This window comes from Nannospalax galili, unplaced genomic scaffold (genome assembly GCF_000622305.1).
Source record: "Nannospalax galili isolate Female #2095 unplaced genomic scaffold, S.galili_v1.0 scaffold1243, whole genome shotgun sequence".
Lineage (NCBI taxonomy): Eukaryota > Metazoa > Chordata > Mammalia > Rodentia > Spalacidae > Nannospalax > Nannospalax galili.
This window is the reverse complement of record NW_008349193.1, coordinates 549-19,639: the sequence shown is the minus strand read 5'-3', so window position 1 is coordinate 19,639 and position 19,091 is coordinate 549. Positions and strand designations below refer to the sequence as shown.

Here is a 19,091-nt window from a genome sequence, read left to right as displayed (position 1 = left end):
GAACTCCATCATATAAATGAACTACATTTTCATTATCCACTCATCAATTAAGGGACACTTAGGTTGCTTCCATCTCTTAGCTATTGTGAAAAGAGCAGCAACAAACACGGTTGTACAAGTGTCTCTACAATAGGATGAGTCCTTTGGGTATATGCCAAGGAGTGGTATAACAAGGTCAAATGGTAGGTTCATTTTTAGTTTTTTTTCTAAATTGTATTTATTATTTTTATATTATGTGTACGTGTGTATTGCCTGCATGTAGGTAAATGTACCCATATCATACAATGCTGTGGAGGTCAGAAGATGCTGTTGGATCCCCTGCGACTGGAATTATGGACAGTGTCTAGCTGTCATGTGGGTGCTGGGATTTGAACCTGGGTCTTCTGCAGGAACAACCACTATTTTTAACCACTGGGAAATCTCTCCATCCCCCCACTTTTTTTTAAGAGTTCACACTGTTTTCCATAGGGGTTGTATGAGTTTGCAATTCCACCTGCAGTGATTGAGCATTCCCCTTTCTCCACATCCTCCCCAACATTTGGTATCAGTTCTTCTCCTGATCCTAGCCAGTCTGATGCAGGTAAGGTGATACCTTATGGTGGTTTTAATTTGCATTTCCCTAATTATTAATGATGTTGAAAACTTTTTGGGATATTTCTTAGCCATCTTTATTTCCTACTTTGAGAACTCTCTGTTTAGATCTTTATCCCACCTTTTAATTGGGTCACTTGGTTTCTCAATTCTTTGCTTTTTGAGTTCTTTATACATTCTGGCTGTTAAACCTCTGTCAGATGTGTTACTGGTGAAGATTTTTTCACATTTTGTGGGTTTTCTGTTCCCCTTTTTAATTATTTATTTTGCTGTAAAGAAGCTTTTTAGTTCAATGAGGTCCCACTCATTGATTACTGACCTTAATTCCTGAGCAACTTCTGTATGATTTAGAAAATCTTTTCCTACACCTATATCTTGTAAGTTACTGCCAATAGTTGTATGGCATAACAAAGAACTGTGCCCAGCTCAGGCCACCTGCCATCAGGAATGGGGAAAAGGCTTCCGCATACATGATGGCTCAGCGCAGTCGGGTGTGGCAATGACAACCTGCTGAGAGATGATCTTCCTGGAGACAGACTGCCATTGGATATCATATGACAGCACAGGAAACCATGATTGGCTAGCCAACCCCTTGTAACCCCAAATGCTTCCCAGAATAAACGAGTCTACAGCAGCTCACCCTCTACTTGCTTTCACCCAACTCCCAGTGTCTGTGACATAACTCCATGCCTTTCACCCCGATATCAGCAGGGACCCTGTGTGCACCTCTGGCTGGCTCCGGATGAGGACAGTAACAACTGGTGCCCAAACAGCGACCCTGCCCTTCGGCGTCGGCGAGGTTCCCCCAGGCTTGTTACCAGTGACTAGGCCCCTTTCTGTTTTGTGTGCTGAGGGCTGCTCAAGGGTGAGTGGGCAGCCCCTTCCTCTTCCCCTTTCCTAGGTCCATCTCCCCCGCCGGCTAGGAAAGCACACCTCTCCTCATGGTCCAGAAGCTTTCCTGAGGGCAGGGTTGAACTGAAGTTTCCATGACTCTCACACCTCCAAGTTAGAGCGTATAGAGGCTGTGTAGTGAGCAAGCAGAGGCCTTCACAGAGAGTGAACTGAAGCCATGGTGACCACATCCTGATCATGTGCCAACACTGGTCTACTCCTGCCTACTGTGCTGCAGAAGAAACAGGCTCCTACCAGTGTCATGAGCAGCCCTATCTGTCAGGAATGACTGTAAATAAGAAAAAGCTCAAAATGCATGGGACCCTGGATAGCCAGGGGACTGCAGTGACAATACTGTGTAGTAAGGAGAGCTCAAAGTGGAAGTCTCTGAGCCATGAGCCTAAATCAACCTTCCTTTACCTTCCTTTTATCTGGGGTGATTTTTACAGTAATGGAAACTTCATGAATACAACCTCAGGTCTAGTGTGGAGGTCATCAAAGTCACCAGGCTCTTGTCAGTTCCAGAGCTGCATCAAAAAACACAAGTTCCTCAGAAGGCAGAGAAGGGTCTTACTCTAGTGTGGCCACAGTGTGATCTCTCAGCTCTTGGTTCTCTTGGCACTGTCTGGGGCATTTGATGATGCAGGACCTTCATGCGGGACCCAGGATAATGTCACTGGCTCCCAGACTCTCTGGCCTGGGAAACTGTTTTATTATAAGCCCTTAATCTCTTTTCCTCAGCTCCACCGTGACCACCTGAACAGACAGGAAAAGTAGTGGCCTGGCAAGGATCTAAGCACTGAAGATGTAGAGTTGATGAACCATGGGAGGTAACTATTATATGGAATGCACAGAAGGTCTCAGATTCAACATTATCAAAAACATGCTAGATGCTGACTGAAGGCATAACAGAAAGAGAAAGACCCCAATGTGCAGCACAGTCTGGAGCCTCTTATTCAACAGAACAGCACTTTCCACTGTGACCCCTCGATTCCAGGGCACAGTGAAGTACAGCATGCCCTCTTAGCCAATAGGCCTGGGTCATGAGGAACAGCCTGGAAATGTCACTGAGAGGTAATTAATGGGATTGTCCCTCATATCTCCAGGATAAATTCCCAACATTGGAAAGGGGATCTGATCTGATGGGGAAGAGCAGCTTTATCTGAGACACTATGTGGTTGTTTATCTACAATAACATGACTGAAGGCATAACAGAAAGAGAAAGACCCCAATGTGCAGCACAGTCTGGAGCCTCTTATTCAACAGAACAGCACTTTCCACTGTGACCCCTCGATTCCAGGGCACAGTGAAGTACAGCATGCCCTCTTAGCCAATAGGCCTGGGTCATGAGGAACAGCCTGGAAATGTCACTGAGAGGTAATTAATGGGATTGTCCCTCATATCTCCAGGATAAATCCCCAACATTGGGAAGGGGATCTGATCTGATGGGGAAGAGCAGCTTTATCTTAGACACTATGTGGTTGTTTATCTACAATAACGAAATACTTGAGCTCAGGGTAGAAGGAGGAACAGCCTATGATGGATGTTTACTCCACAGTCCCTGGTCATGATAGACTGGTGAGAAAGTTTGCACCTGCTGATTCCCATAGTGCTAGTAATTAAGGGATAGTGGCACATTGGTAGACCTCTCATTTTGAAACCAATAAATCATCTGAATCTACAGTCCCTGAGAGAAGGACAGGAAATCACTCACTGCCCTAAACAACCAAAGACAAAAGTTCTGTGTGCCTGCCAGGGGACGAGTCACACAAAAACCCAGAGGCACTGATGCTTGTGTAGAGGATGGGTGTGACTAAGCTCACAGCACTGAGTACAGGTCCAATTGGTTCTCAAGGAATATTCCACCATGTACTCTCAAACGGGAGACAAGTACCTGTGCAGTTAATAGGAAAGAAATATGATGACTATGTAACATACTGGGCATGCAGGTCACAGGAAGGCATCAGATGCTGAGGCTGGGGTGCTCCTGCCCTGACAGAGTGTGGGCATGCCACCTTAGATGTGCTTGTAATGAGCCGGGCTTGATGGCACACACCTTTAATCGCAGCACTCTGGAGGCAAGAGGCAGGCAGATCTCCCTGAGATCAAGGCCAGTCCGGTGTACGTAGTGAGTTCCAGGCCAGCTGGGGTTACAGGAAGACCTTGTCTCAAGAAATGGAAAAGAAAGGAAAAGAAAATCAAGCATAGGATCAACTCTGCAGGGTGAACATTTGCTTTTATTGTTATTGTTCTTCTGCATGTGCTCACATATTTGCATGTTTTTATACAGGGGCTGATACAACCCAGACTGACTTGGGAGTTATCAAGAATGATCTTTATCTTTTGATTCTCCTTTCTCCACCTCCTGAGTGTGAGGATCACAGGCAGGAACAACAGCACTAGACTGATGCAGTGATGAGGATCATGTATAGGACTCTGTACATGCCAGACAAACACTCTCCAGCTGAGCTACATATCAAACACTAGGGGCCTTTTTATGATAAAATAAATGTACTTTGAAATGAAATAAATAGACCTAGAAAATATAGATCTAGAAGATCTATATTGATACTGACAGTTAGTGATATTCTTTGGATTCATAGAATTCATGTCTCAGGAACAAGAGGGGAGAATACTAAGTAACCCCATCCCAGTCTCCATAAGAGACATAGGAAGTGTGGGTGTCCTCTACCTGCCCTGCGAGGAGATGCTGGATTGGAAAACCTTCCTAGAGTGGCGACTCAGGCCAGTGAACATAAGGAAATGGCCTAGAGGAAATTCACGATGCCCACGTTTCCACGTGGGTGATTCACAGCACAGCATTGGGTGAGAAAAATATTATATTATTCTGTTATGTACAGTTTTCATTAACGATCATGAGGCTCGGGGGCAGGTGAACCACTAGCTTAGATAACTTCCCAGAGTTCTGTCAGAGGCTCCACAGCTGGAGATAGCAGTGATTGGGTGTGTGAGTTGAGCTCTTCAACCCCAACCCAAGTGTGTTCAAGTTACGACCCCTGGTTCCTGTGACTGTGAGCTCACACCACACATAAAGACAGAAAGACAGGAATGGCAGTTTGCTTTTCATTAGAAACCATAAAATAATAAATAATGTGATTAGCATTTCACAGTAACAGAAACAATATCCCCATCTTGAATTCTACAACATGAGAAACGCTATTAAATTTTGACAAGATTCATGGGTAGAAGTTTTGTTCCAAAACTATTATTATTATTTAAAAATGTTTGATACTGAATAAAACTTGAATTTTCATAAGACTTTGGGTAAAAACCCAGCGTTCTGAAGACAAAATAGGCATCCCATGAGCAAATCTGAAAATCATGAAGACATTCACACCCACATCACACTCCCCAACATTACAGGCAAACAGTGACTGTGATGGAGAGACAGACAACACATCAATAACAAATCCCTCTCCTGGATTTAATACTGAACACAACATCCAGACAGGCCATCAGTAAAACAGTGGACCTGAGCAACACTGGAGACCAAATGACGTCACAGATCTGCAGGATCCTCAACAGTGTGCAGAGCACACATCCTCTCAGACACACCCAGAACACACTTTGAGTCACAATACCTGTCTCCACAAGGTTATGAAGATGGAAATCATATCATGTATCAGTCCAGACCAAATGGTGTGAAATTAGAAAAGAATAGAAAATGGAAAGCAAATAAAGCTCACAAACACGTTGGAATTAGGCAACACATATTTAAAAATTTACTTATTTATTTTATGTGCATGAATGTTTTCCTTGTGTGGAGGTGCACCTGTCATGCAATACCCATGGAGACCAGAAGAGCATTTCAGATCCCTGGACCAGAGTAACAGATGGATGTCAGCTACTATGTAGGTGCTGGGAACTGAATCTGGGTCATCTGCGAGAGCAGCCAGTGCTTTTATTCCATGAACCAACATTTCAGCCCTCTAAGTAACATATTTTAACATTTCATCATCTAGGAACTCACAAAGCAAGTTTAAATTGTCTCCAGACAGCACATGGTTTGTTCCTGTGTTGGTCCCTGTGACTGTGACCTCTCGTCCTATATAAAGGAAGAAAGACAGGAAAGCAGTTTGCTTTTCATTAACACATTGAAAACACAACATATTGAATCTTACGGGATGAAGCTGGTGGTGTGGCCCACTGGCAAATACCTGTTATTGCTAGAGGCCCTGTGCTTAATCTCCACTACCAAACATACCACCATCTCTTTCAGTAAACAATGGAAACACTGAAGAAAGTCTGTAGTGACAAGTGAGCACATTTAACAAAGGGACAAATACCTGAGCATTGTGTGCGTGTCTGCATTCTACACTTGGAAGATTGAGGCGTGAGGGTTATGAGTTTGAGTGCAGCCTGGCCTACAAGGTACTACCAGTTCTCACAAATGGAAAAGGAAGAATATTGTCAACATGACACAATATTATTGTAAATGTTAAAGTTTAGAAAACAGAACAAAGCAAGCACCCACTAAATATAAGTATTTATTATTATGTCCCCTCTATTTCCTCCTCTAGACTGACAAAGATGCTCTATTAGTTAGGACTCACCTGACTAGTTAATTTCAGGGTCTTCATTCCCTTCAGAGCATCTCCCCTCCCTTGCCTCTGATCCTCCATAGGGAAGGTACAGGTACAGGTAGGTAGGCATCTGTAAATTCGAGGCCAGCCTGATCTACCTAGCGAGTTTCAGGTCACCAAGAGCTACAATGATGGATTCTGTCTGTGAAAGACAGATGAGTGAGTGTCAAGGATCCAGACAACCAAGTCACTGAAGAAAGAGCCAGTCCCCTCTGAAGGAAAATTCCACTTCCTGTGTGTCTGCGGAAATGACGCTCTCATGACAGGACAGACGACCAAACCTCTAAAGGCCATAACCTATGCGGCTGTCCATCCTACAAGGCACTGTCGCCAAACCTCTGCAAAGCTACAGCCAGAAGGAAAGAAGGCCATGACCCCCACCTTCACAGCCCTCCTCTGCCTTGGTGAGACATGGCAAGGGGGAAGGACCACCCTTGGCTGGGAAGGACCCTGAGGAACAGCTGGACCTTGTTCCACCCGGACTTCTCAGGGACTCTGAGACACTGTGGAGAGGAGGACCTGCTCAGGCTTCAGGGCAAACCTCTCACAGAAAACTCTCTTCCAGGACTGAGTTTGGGCCTCAGGACCCCAGTGCTGGCAGGTGAGTGTGTCCCCAGCTGTCACAGGTAAGTCCTCCTCACTGAGGACAAGGGGTCACCTGTGGGCATTGGAGACAGAGAGCAGCAGGTGTGGTTGATACTGGGGAAACTGAGGAGGGTCCCTGGGCTGAGAGATAAGACCTGAGGGACAGTGTCCTGTGACGCATCCTCTGATTTTCTTACAGGGACTCTCCCCAAGCCCACGATTAGGGCTGAGTCAGGCTCTGTTGTCCCCAAAGGGACCCAGGTGACCATCTCATGTGAAGGGACCACAGGAGCTGTGGAATACCGTCTCCATGGATTTGGAGAAAGAGATCCCTGGCAACGACAGACCCCACTGCACCCTGGGAACAAGGCCCACTTCCTCATCCCATTCACTGAATGGCAGCATGCAACTAGATATTTCTGTTACTACCGCACCCCTGCTGGCTGGTCTAAGCACAGTGACTCCCTGGAGCTGGTGGTGACAGGTGAGATGACACTCAGGGCTCAAACGCTAGGCTTTACTCTCAGGAAAGGGGTCTGCTATCAGAGATGTCCTCCCTCACAGCCTATCCACGAAGACAGTGTGGACTACGTCAGCCGTTTTGTACTTTGCCTCTTCTCCTAGGAACATATATGAGAAAACTTTGCCTCATAGGCCAGCAGAGTGCCACAGTAGCCTCAGGAGGGGTCACTATCCTCCAGTGTGTCATAGGGATGCAATAAGAGATTCAATCTGAATAAGGAGGGACCACAGGAGCTCTCCTGGACCAGGAATGGCCTGACATGGGCTTCCATGGGAGGCCCTCTTCTGTGGTGGGTGAGGGGAGGCAGGGCTCCTGATACCACTGACTCTGACTATGGGACACGGTGGCCCCAAGACACGGATTCCAAGGTGGAAAGTGAGAATAAAACCCAGGAGTCCAAGATAGGGATCTGTCTCCCATGGCTTTCCTGGTCCTACTACAATTCAGGAACCAGTTTAAGTGTCATCTCTAAGTGTGAGCTTCACTGTGTCACCATTCAAACAGACCCCTCCTCCTCACCTGACTCCTTGCAGGGACCCTCCAAAAACCTACCATCTGGGCTGACCCATGCTCTGTGGTCACCATAGAGTGACATGTTCTGCATAAAGAGGGAATCCTAGTACCCTGGAGCACACAGATTCCACTGGAGCCCAGGAACTAAGCTGTTCTCAATCCCATATGTGATAGAGGAGTCCACAGTGTTATATTGTTATTACTATTATAGCCCTGAAGAGTACAATGTGTAGTGACACACCGAAGCTGATGATCATAGGTGAGGGGACAGTTAGGCATTCCCATCTCTAGACCATACCCTCAGGAAAAGGGGTCTGATCTCATAGTGCCTCTTCTCACAATCCAGGCCAGGGAACAATGGGAGAGGTGTGAGTTCATTAGCACTGCCTTCTTCTGTCCTAGGAATCTACAACAGTAAACCATGCCTGTCAGCTCTGCCCAGCCCTGTGGTGTCCCCAGGAGAGAACCTGACGCTCCATTGTGTCTCACAACAAGGATATGACAGATTCATTGTAACTGAGGAAGGAGAACAGAATCACTCGATGTCCCTGGACTCACAGCATGTATCCATTACGAAATTCCAGGCTCTGTTCCCTGTGGGTCCTGTGACCTCCAGCAGCAAGAGAACCTTCAGATGTTATGGCTATTACAAGAGAGACCCACAGATGTGGTCAGAACCCAGTGACCCCCTGGAAATATACGTCTCAGGTAAGGAAGCCCCATCATTCATGGAATCATATTTAGGCCCTAAGATCTTTGCCATGAGCCCCATTAATCTCTGGGGAATACCAGGTAGGAAGTACTTGAAGGGACCTATTTGCTCCTGACCAAGAGTCCCACAGAGAGACCATAATGCCTGCAGGGCAGGGTGGGAGGGGCCATATATACTGCAAGAACTAGATACTTAGCCAACATTCCATCTGTCCTCCAGAGCTATCCTAGAAGCCCTTCCTGACACCCATCCAGGAATTATTTTGACCCCAGAGAGATTCTGAACCTCCAGTACAATTCTGACATCAGCTACAACAGATTTTCTCTGTTCAAAGAGAAGGAATCTGTCCTCCTCCAAAGTCCAGGCTGAGAGCCCCAAGCTTGTGTTTTTCAGGCCAGCTTCCCACTTGCCCATCTGAGGGCTTCCACTGGAGGCTGGCACAGGTGCACAGCTTCTCCTCCCAGTGGGTAGTCCCCAGTGATGCCCTGGACATAATGATCACAGGTAAAGGTCCAAGTGAATTCAGTCAAGAATCCAGGATCTTCACAGACCTTGCAAGGAGAGCCCAGGGATTGAGGCTAGGGTGAAGGTTGGGGGTATAAAGGAGGAACAGAAGCAAGACAGGGGAGAAGGGAAGGGGCAGAATCACAGAAACCAGACACAGAGACCCATATCCTCAGATTCAGGCTGCAGTAATGTCTCAGCTAAGAAGAAAACACTCAGTCCCTCACCTGTCCTTCTCCCTAGGACAGCTCCATCTCACACCCTCCCTCTCAGTATAGCCACGCCCCAAAGTGTCCTCAGGAGAGAATGTGACCCTCCTGTGTCAGTCCTGGAGTCAGATGGACACTGTCCTTCTGACCAAGGAAGTGGTAGTCAATTCCACCCTGTCTTAGCTCCAGTTCTCACACTGGGAAGTGCTGGGAAGACTTCTCCAGGAGCCCTGTGACCTTATCCACTGTTGGGACTTAGAGGTGGGATGGTTTTCAAGGCTCATCCCCTGCCTGTTGTCATGTACCATTGCCCCTGTGGAGAGCTGGAGACCAACAGGAGACCTTCCTGGAATACCTGCCCCAGTCCTTCCTTAAAATCTAGGTTCCAGCTGGGTAGCAGGAGGTTCTTGAGGAGGCCACAGGGCAGATGTAAGAGACTGAAAGCAGCTGTGTGTCCCTGTCAGATTCTGCCTCTGACCTTCCTCTTGTCCTCTTTCCCATGATCCTCTGTAGGCAACAGCACCCCACCCACCGGGCCCATCCTAACAGCTGGTAAGTATCAGGGGCTTCTGTTCAGGGACTTTGCTCTATCCCTGAGTTGCCTGCAGACCTCATCCCATGTAAGACCTGGTTCCTGTGCCAGATAAACTTGTGTCCATAAGCCCAAAGATCAGACAGAGATGGGAACAGAGAACCCAGAATTCTAGTCTTTGAGGTTGGGCTGCAGGAGTGCACGTACCAGCAAACAAAGGTGTTTGGTCTCAGGTTCAGAGAGGAGCAGCTGGGATGGGGAGAGAGTGGGGAGCCCAGACCCTCACCTTCCCATCCCACCATGAAAACGTGAGAAGCAGCTGCTCACATCCATGGAGTCAGTTTCCTAGAATGGTAAAAGAAAACTGTAGGAAGGTGGGTTCAGGGGAACCACATGTAGTTTGGGGTTGGTGTAGTCTCTTCTGGGGATGCTGCATATGACAAACCTCTCCCCTGAGTGGGTCTTGGTTTCTCCAAGTATGAATGACAGAGGCCCTCACCCTGACCTCACAGTTCCTTTCAGGGCTGACCTAGGCTGTGAACTCTCCTAGCAGACGAGGCCTCCACTGCAGTGGACCTCTAACCTTTGCCACAGTGATGCTGACATTGTGTGAGGGTTGTTCACAGGGCCAAGGCAGGACATTCAGGCTCCTTCCCTGCAGGGTCTCAGCTCTTGTGGAGAACAAGGCTAGAATTCAGATTCCCTAGATTCAACCCACCTCTGCCTCTTCCAACTGGGTCACCTGGGGCAGGTGAACTGGCTGGGAGCAGAGCTCATCTCATTTTGCATGATCCTGAGGCTAGGAAGTGCTGAATGTAAAGTCCCAGCGTGTGCCTGGCACACATTAGGTGCTCAAGTCAGCTAACACTGCTCCTAACACATGAAGTCACTTGTGTCACAGGACTGGGAAGTTACCAGACAATTCTGATTGGGGCCTCAGTGGTCTTCTTCCTGCTCTTCCTCCTCATCTTCCATCTCCTCCGATGGAGGTATCAGGGCAAATGCAGGACAGAAGGTGAGTAGGATGTGGGTGACCTGGTTCTCAGGAGGTGGAGGGCTCCCCTGTGGACCATACAAGCATGGGCTCAGGGAAATTAGCCAAACCAGAGCAACTCAGCTTAGAAATGCTTCCTCAGAATGTCAGATCAGAAACATGTTATCTCAGTACCAGTGCAAAGGTCTGGTATTCTGGGAGCTGTTCATCTGAAACATTTGCACACTTACTCCATATGGTGTAAAGTTCCCTTTCTTCCCCGCAGGTTCTGGGAGCAGGGTTTCCCACCCCTGGCTGAGACTTCTTTCTCTTTCAGTACAGAGTGAAATCACTGACATACAGCTTCCTGAAGTCCCTGAGGAGCCAGTGCCCAGGGAGAGAGGTCCTCAAAAGAGGTAACTCAAGCCGAGTAACCCAGATTCCAACTTGTCTCCCACTTCTCACCACCAACTCACACCCCTTTGTGCCCTCAGATCCTGCCCAGCTACTGCCATCAAGAAAGAAATCCCATGTGAGAGAAGGGGGCCCTGGGGAAGGGGACACCTGAGGTCTTGGCAACACAGGGGTGGAGGGAGGGCCTGTGGTCAGGCCTCTGTGGGACTGAATTCTCACTGTGGACTGGGGCATCACCATGCTTCCTGGCTCTGTCCCTGTGTGGGGCAGCAGAGGGATCTAAGGACCTGAGCCATCCCAGGACTCTGGCCAGGAGACAACTCCCTTGTTCTTCTACATCAGATGCTTCTGTGAAGATCCAACAGCCAAAGAGCAGTGTGGAGAAGGACAGTCTGGTGAGACCCTGTCCCAGTTGACAGTGCTGTAGTCCTTCTGGCCCAATTTGGTCCAGGGTCCTTCTCTGTCCTCCCCTCTCTCAGCCTTCAGCCAATCTACCACTGATATCCTCCTTCCAGAAGTACCTACCACTTTCTACTAGGACCTCACTCCATGTTGGTTTTCCTGAGACCACGTGGCCCTTCTCTATTTCTTTGGCTCCTCAACATATGTCTGGCTGTTACCATGTTCCCAGTGTCTCAGAAGGACACCCAAGGGGCTGCAGCTACAGCTCAGTGGTGGAGGGATTATCTACCATATAAAAGTTACTGGGTTTGATATCCTGCACTGAGAACAGAAACAGTAGGACAAATGAATAAGTTAGACCCCGTGAACCTGCCCCAGCCACACACAGGGGCTCCCTTTTTTTCTATGCCTTTCTTTACATATGTAATTGTGTTGTTGTGCACATGTGTGGAGGGCCAGGATTGGCACTGGGTGATTTTCTCAATCTTCTCCACCTTAGTTTTTGAGACAGATTTCCCACTGAACCTAGAGCTTGGTGATTTGGCTAGACTGCCTGGTCAGCAAGTCTCAGGGATCCTCTGTCTTTCCCTCTCCAGTGCTGGGATCACAGCCTTGCCTAATTATTACAAGGCAGGGTGCTGGGGATCAAATTCCAGTCCTTATTCTTGTCTGCAAGCATTGTACTGGCTGAGCCATCGCCCAGACCCTGGAGCTCCCTCTGGACCAGGCTTCCTGTAGGGGCTGCAGATGCTGCAGGGAACCAAGCTCTCCATCCATGGGGACAACTGCAAGGGGAGGGGACAACGAGCTAACAATGCAGAGTGGGAGTAGTGCCATGTACTTCAGGCAAATGGAGTAGAGAAAGTGAAGGAGAGCAGACAGGGCCAGTGTGAATCCCCAGGGCTCTGACAGATGTCATCTCAGATAGACTCTAATGAACCAGCTCCTTCAGGCAGGGGACACTGAAAGCAAGTAATTCCTGGGCAGGAGCAGGCTCTCTCAGGAAGCTGGGTTGTGTTATTGGAGATCAGACTTGAAGGAAGGGAGCTGCCAGATACCTCAGGTCCTCAGGAAGCCCCTGAAGACCCATTAGGAATGCTCTGGTCTGATTTAAATGTCTACAGGAGTACTCTGGTCATCCTGTAGAACTGGACTGGCCAATCATCAGGGGAACCTAGAGATACTGTCTCACTCTCTCCCTTCTGCAGAACTCACCTGATGAAAACCTCCTGATAGAGATGTACACCCAGGTGAAACCCTTCAGGCTCAGGAGGGCAGGGGCCACCTCTCCTCCTTCTACCTTGTCAAGGGAATTACTGAGCTCAAAGAACAGGGAGTCAGAAGAAGATAGAGAGATGGACAGGGAGGTTAGTCTTGTCCTCCACAGGCCCCGGGCTCCCAAATCCAGGCCAAGCATTTAACTTCTTCTCACCCTCTCTGACCCCAGGCTTCTGTGTCTGAGGGTCCCCAGGATATGTCCTACGCCCACTTGTGCATCATCACACCAGGAAAGGCACAGTTGAGTCTTCTGCCTCCCAATCCGAGAAGCCCAAGTTGAGGCCAGGGAGCCCCCTGCTCTGCTGTCCACCATCCCAGGAAGACACTGACCCCACACACCATGGAGAGTCACTCAAGGACATCTAAGAGACAGGTTCTTCCCTGATTGGACAGCCATCTTGCAGAACCCACCTGTCTCCAGGAGATTCTGGGAATTTTGTGGACTTACTTGATTTTTCAGTAGAGATACTATTATTTCTACATTTTGTAAATAAAGCCAAAGTCTTGTCAATAATCATTGAATGAAGGGAGAAAAAGAAAACTGAGTTAAGAGAAGGCTTTTTAACATGAGTGTATTGTCAATCATTCTTCAATAAAGCTGAAAACTGAATGATGAGAAAATGTGGCACATCTATCCATGAAATGGAAAGTCGGAACCATAAGTAAATGTATACGTGTAGGAAACCATCAGGAGGCTGAGACTGTGGAATCACAAGTTCTAGGCTAACCTGGGCTACACAGTGTTCAAGGACAGCCTGTGGGACTTTGAAGACCATCTCAAAATTAAAATCAAAAGGCACCTGCAGACATACCTCAGTGCTTCAGTGCTTGAACACTTGCCTGGAACATGAATAACTAATCTGTATGGAGACAGAGTCAGAGCAAGAAAGAGAGATAGAGAGAGCGAGAGAGAGCAAGAGAGAGAGAGTGAGAGAGAGAGAAGCTCTATTAAATGCAAGCACTAATGCTTTATGTGGACACAGCCAGAACTGTTATCACTGGATCATATACCAGCTCTGATGTGTAATTTTCAAGAACATCTACACAGACTTCTATCCTGGCTGGGAACATTTTAATTTATTAAAGAGAAATAGCACACAAGCATTCTTTTTCCTCACATTCATAACAGCATTTCTCTTTGTTGCATTTCATAGTTTAAAAAAGAGGGATTTTCTAGACCTCTAGAATGCCACAACATGTTCCGTTGGGGATAAAATTGCACAATAAATGTCAAGTATCTGGTGAAAAACCAGATACTGAACATGGTTCATATTCAACAACTTCCTGCTGCCCTCTCTGTCCTCACACACTTGTACCATATGCTGGTCCCCTCCCTCCACACTAATAATCCCCTTTCCTCTGATATCATGAACATGCACACTTCATTCTAGAATGTGCATAGGAGAGATATGGAACGTTTGTCTTTAATTATCTGTTATACCTTCCAGTTTCTCCTCCTGTAAGTCTCTCCATCCTCATCACAAGTAGTTCTACTGGACTTTCATACCATATATACGTACTATATTAATCTTGGTTATTTCTATGAGAAAATATATATCAGTTTTCATTTCCCCTATGAATACAAGCACCTCTACACAGTCCCCCTTCACTCTCGCTGGTGAAGAAATGGTCAAAAAAAATAGCACAAATCAGGACCTGTTTGAAGAAAATTACTTTTTCAACGTCAAGTCCACAGTGTCCTAATAGAGTTCCCCAAACACCAGTGTATTCATGTCACCTTTACATTTCAGAAGAAACCGTGGAAAGACTGTGCATTGAAGGCTGAAATAGCTGAGGAACCCAGAGACCTTGGGGGTACCATTATCATTAAGGTATTTTTTAGTCTGGAGTCTGATTTTCTGCTTATCATATTATCATTTCATTATTTAGCCAAATTCTTTGTTCATATAAAAATTATGGAGGTTTGTTTAAAATAATGGAAACATTTACACAAAATGATGGAAAACTGAAGATCACAGAGTTGAGGCTGCAATCCTGGCTGATGGGACAGGATTTTTACTCTAGTCATGGACTGGGGAGAGAGGAGCATGTTCAGCAAATGTCCACAAGGAGAGCAGAGTAAAGAAAGTTTACTTTCAGAAGGAAGAGCTCTTTCCTCAACACTCTGAACATATTTACTCCTGGGACATTCTCTTACAACAGTTGCCAACATAAGTTTGAGATCTTTTTTTAACAGAAACTCGGGATCCTACGATTGATTTCCCAGGCTCAGCTATTGTGAAAGGTGCACTGCTGTCTCTTCTGTTTACTCCCAGAAGCCTCAGGGATCCTTCTCTGGCTGTGCTGAGAATCAAAGAGCAGAATCCTGAGGATGGGCAAGGACCAAGCCAGCCACGCTCATCCTGATGAGATTCTCCACTGTGTTATTCTGGGACTGTGAGGCTGTGGTATGGACAGAGAGTCACAGGGCTCAGACCAGACTAAAGTCAGCAGAGGTGACTGATATTCACCCAGGCACCGGCCTCCCCTTCATATCTCAAAAATATCCTGACTCACCTGTCTTGGGTTTGGACATGTCTTTGGATGGACTCATGTGGTCAGTTGATTCTAAGAATAGAGGAGTGGAATGTTTTAAACGGCGAAGAGACATCATTGTTTCCTTTGTATCCCACATGATTTTTATACAAGTTTATTTTCTGTAAATTTACATCAGTCTCATCATGAGTCTTTATGATGATTTGGCATGAACCTTTCACCAACTGTAGTAGGATTCCCTCTGATCCTCTGATCTTATTAGATACTTCGGTCCTACTGTTCTCAAGTTCAAAACTTGTATCTGAGTCAACTGAGAACAAAGTTCATCTGAATCCCAAGAGCTCAGTATTAGGGAGCAAAGTCACCTGTCGGTTCAGAGCTAAGGAAGTCTCCTGTGCTCCCTGCTCAGTCAGGGCTACAAGAGCATGTACGCTAATCCTCCTGATGGGTCTCTACTGATTTGCCAGCTGAGGACCCAGAGTTGAGGGCAGAGCATTAGGGGCTTTGAATGTCAGAAGCTCCAAGTTGTGATAGCCTGGAGCTGCCTCCCTGTACCCACCATTACTAGTTCCCTGGGTGTTTCGCTTCTATTTAATAGCTCATAAACTAATCATCACATTGTTAGAAACGTCTGCTCTGAAGCCTACAAAGACTTGCACATATAAACTGCACACATCCATGAATGAATGTTTTAGTGTGTGATGTACATATACACAGAGCAGCAATAATAAGCATCCAAAATCATACAAGTCATGTACTATCATTGGGGATGATTATATGTAAATATGAACACATGTATTAATGCAGTAGGGCTATTTCCTCCCTGGGGACACTGTGGGGCCTGGCTGTACTGACAGTGAGGGTCTGACATGGATCCTGGGAATGAAGGCCCGAGGACAGTGAGGGGCAGAGGCCGGCACTGGGGACCTGTGTCTGCTCACTCTTCTAACTCTGCTCGGTGGCCTCCACCAGACACTACTGCTGCCCACCTGGAGCTTTCTGGAATCCAATGTATGAAGGTTGAATATTCTTTCGCTGGTCCTCCCTAGCATCTCTAACTCCTATAGCAGTCATAAAAACTTCTAAATGCAGGGTTCTGAGTGACCTTTTCAGCCCCAAGAGCCCAGTCATCTTACTTGAAAACAGGGGCTCCATTAGGGCACTGGGGTGTGACAACAGATAGGGGTTGAGCCTTAAGAGCCATAGCACCTGCAGGTCCCCCTGAGGGCTGAGGTCACAGCTCTTATGGAGAATTCTGCCCAGTTCTTCCCAGCTTGGGACCTTGACTTGAGATGTAGTGGGCGACTTGCTGCTCCTTCCATAATCTGAAGTAACATGTTTATCTGGCTCCATGACAGTCACAGCAGGGTACATTTACTCACTTGAGGACAGTGTGGGTACCAGCTTCACAGAGAGAGAGAGGCTGTGACAGGGAGCTGTCCTAGACAGAAGAAGGATGGGTGAGGGACTGCTCTCTTTCTTCTGAGCTGAGACCACACTAAAGCCTGACTCTGAGGATCTGGGACTCTCTCTGGTTTCTCTGATTCTGCACTGACACTGTTACCCTGTCTTCCCTAACACCACCAATCTTCAACCCAGACATCAATCCTGGGATTCCCCTGTAGATTCTGTGGAGTTTGTGGTTATCCACTTGACCACCTCTGCTCTTGACACTCTCTCTGGTTTCTCTGATTCTGCACTGACACTGTTACCCTGTCTTCCCTTACACCACCAATCTTCAACCCAGACATCAATCCCTGGGATTCCCCTGTAGATTCTGTGGAGTTTGTGGTTATCCACTGGACCGCCTCTGCTCTCGATGTGCGATTGAAATGTCCAGAGTTCACTGGGCATTGACCAGTCAGAGGAGAGGCTGAAGTTCCCATAGCCCTTGTACCAGCCTCCAGTGCAGCCCCTCATGGGCCCAGTGGAAACCTGGCCTAAAAGTGAACAGTTACAAGACTCTGGGAGAGGTCAGTTTCCTCCTCTTTGTACAGAGAATATCTGCCGTAGCTGATGTCTGAGCAATATTTGAGAATCAGAATCTATCTTGAGTCCAGGAGAGGTCCTTGTTGGGTCAGTGGCAAGGGCTTCTTAGACAACCCTAGAGGGAAGATGGGCTGGTGGATCAGGATCTTGCCCCGGCATACACCCGCTTCTCCCATCATGCCTTGCAAATGTCATTGTCTCTCATTCTGTAGGACTCTGGCTCAGAAGTAAAGAGGTCCCTTCAGCCAGCCTCCCACCTGGGGCCTCTGAAGAGTAGTGAGATTTGTTAACAAAGGTCTTGGCAGTCTCAAAAATGATTCCAGGAATGATGAAGCTTCCTGACTTGAGATGTGTATTTCCAGGGGGTCGCTGGGTTCTGACCACACCTGTGGCTTTCCCTTGTAACAGCCATAACATCTGAAGGTTCTCCTGCTTTGGGGGGTCACAGAGCCCACAGGGAACAGAGCCTGGAACTGACCTGTCAATATGTGTTGTGAGTCTGTGGTCCTGTAGAGCTTCTGTTCTCCTTCGTTGGTCAGAATGAACCTGTCATATCCATGTTGTGAGACACACTGGAGGGTCACATTCATTCCTGAGGTCACCACAGGGCTGGGCAGGCCTGACAGGCTCGGTTTACTGTTGTAGATGGCTAGGATGGAAGGAAGCAATGTGTTAAAAGGACTCATACTGCCCCCATTGTTTGGTAGGGCTGGTATGAGAGAGAGAACCATTGACATTAGATCCCTTTTCCTCAGAGCAGAGGCTGGAGGTGGGGACCCCTAAGTGTCCCCTCACTTGTCACCACCAGCTCCATGGTGTCACTGCACTGAGACCAGCCAGTAGGGCTGCCATAGTAACAACAATATCGCTCTGCATTTTGTTCTGTCATAGATTGAATGGAGAACTCGGCCTTGTTTCTTGGCTTCAGTGGGGTCTGTGTTTCCCTGAGTACTGGGTCTTCCTCTTTATGCAGAATATATTTTTGGGGCATCTACAGTCCCCTGACACAAGATGGTCATTTCTCATTTTGCAGGACATATTTTGTGCATCCAGGGTCCCCTGACATCAGATGGTCACAGGACTTCCTGAGGTGACCAGAGAACCTGGCTCAGCCCAGATGACGGGTTTTCGGGGGTCCCTAAAAGAAAGCAGGTGAGTCTGTTTAAACAGTGGAACAGAGAAAAGATCAAACTTAGAGATGGCATTTCAGCTGGCCCCTGAACAGCTCTAGGACTAGTGAAGCCATGTGACTCTCATCCCTCTCCTTGACCTCTCCTTGACTCCCATATTTTACTCTCGCTCTCTGCCTAGGCCTCTGTAAATCAGGTCCCCAGTGTCTGTCATAGTCTCTATCACTGGGTTCAGGAGCCCTGGATCCATTCACCCATCACAAACCAGGGCCTCACTTGGAACCTATGTAGGTTCAGTTTCACTGAAGGGAAAGGCTTACATACCTGAGACCACCAGCTCCAGGGGCTCACTAGGTTCTGATCATATCTGTGGGCTCCTGAGGTAATAGCCATAGCATCTGAGACTCCACCTCTGACTGGGGATCACAGGGCCCCAAGAGAAAAAAGCCTGGTACTTTCCAGTGGATATATACTGTGGGTTCGGGGTCCAGGAGAGCTTCTGTCATCCTTCCTTCCTTATTCAGCACAAATCTGTCATATAGATTCTCTGAGACACACTGGAGGATGATGTTCCCTCCTGAGGCTACTGCAGGGCTGTGCAGTGTGGAGAGGGTGGGATTGCTGTAGAAGAATCCTAGGACAGGAGACCGCCTGTTAAAAGGGTTCATACACCCCACACTGTCCTCTAGTGCTGGGGTGTGAAAGGGGGACACATCTGAGGGCAGACTTTTTTGTGCAGAGATCC

The 19,091-nt window shown here is 47.4% G+C and overlaps 2 protein-coding genes across 2 annotated transcripts in view; one reads left to right on the top strand and one right to left on the bottom strand.

The window, feature by feature from the left end:
- LOC103744705 overlaps positions 1-13,011 on the top strand; it is a 76,294-nt gene extending 63,283 nt beyond the window's left edge. The window contains exons 9-16 of the mRNA XM_029570127.1: positions 6,353-6,490; positions 6,652-6,687; positions 6,871-7,155; positions 8,110-8,499; positions 9,646-9,684; positions 10,566-10,679; positions 11,394-11,446; positions 12,901-13,011. Coding sequence (XP_029425987.1) covers positions 6,353-6,490; positions 6,652-6,687; positions 6,871-7,155; positions 8,110-8,499; positions 9,646-9,684; positions 10,566-10,679; positions 11,394-11,446; positions 12,901-13,011 — 1,166 coding nt within the window. The remainder of the gene's footprint in view (positions 1-6,352; positions 6,491-6,651; positions 6,688-6,870; positions 7,156-8,109; positions 8,500-9,645; positions 9,685-10,565; positions 10,680-11,393; positions 11,447-12,900) is intronic.
- A 2,031-nt stretch (positions 13,012-15,042) lies between these two features.
- On the bottom strand, positions 15,043-18,207 carry LOC103744704 (leukocyte immunoglobulin-like receptor subfamily A member 5). The gene is made up of 3 exons (XM_029570129.1): positions 18,012-18,207; positions 17,560-17,865; positions 15,043-15,134 (listed from the first exon to the last, which is right to left on the bottom strand). Exons 1-3 carry the CDS (start codon positions 18,205-18,207, stop codon positions 15,043-15,045), a joined length of 594 nt encoding a protein of 197 aa, XP_029425989.1.
- Positions 18,208-19,091: the final 884 nt, after the last annotated feature.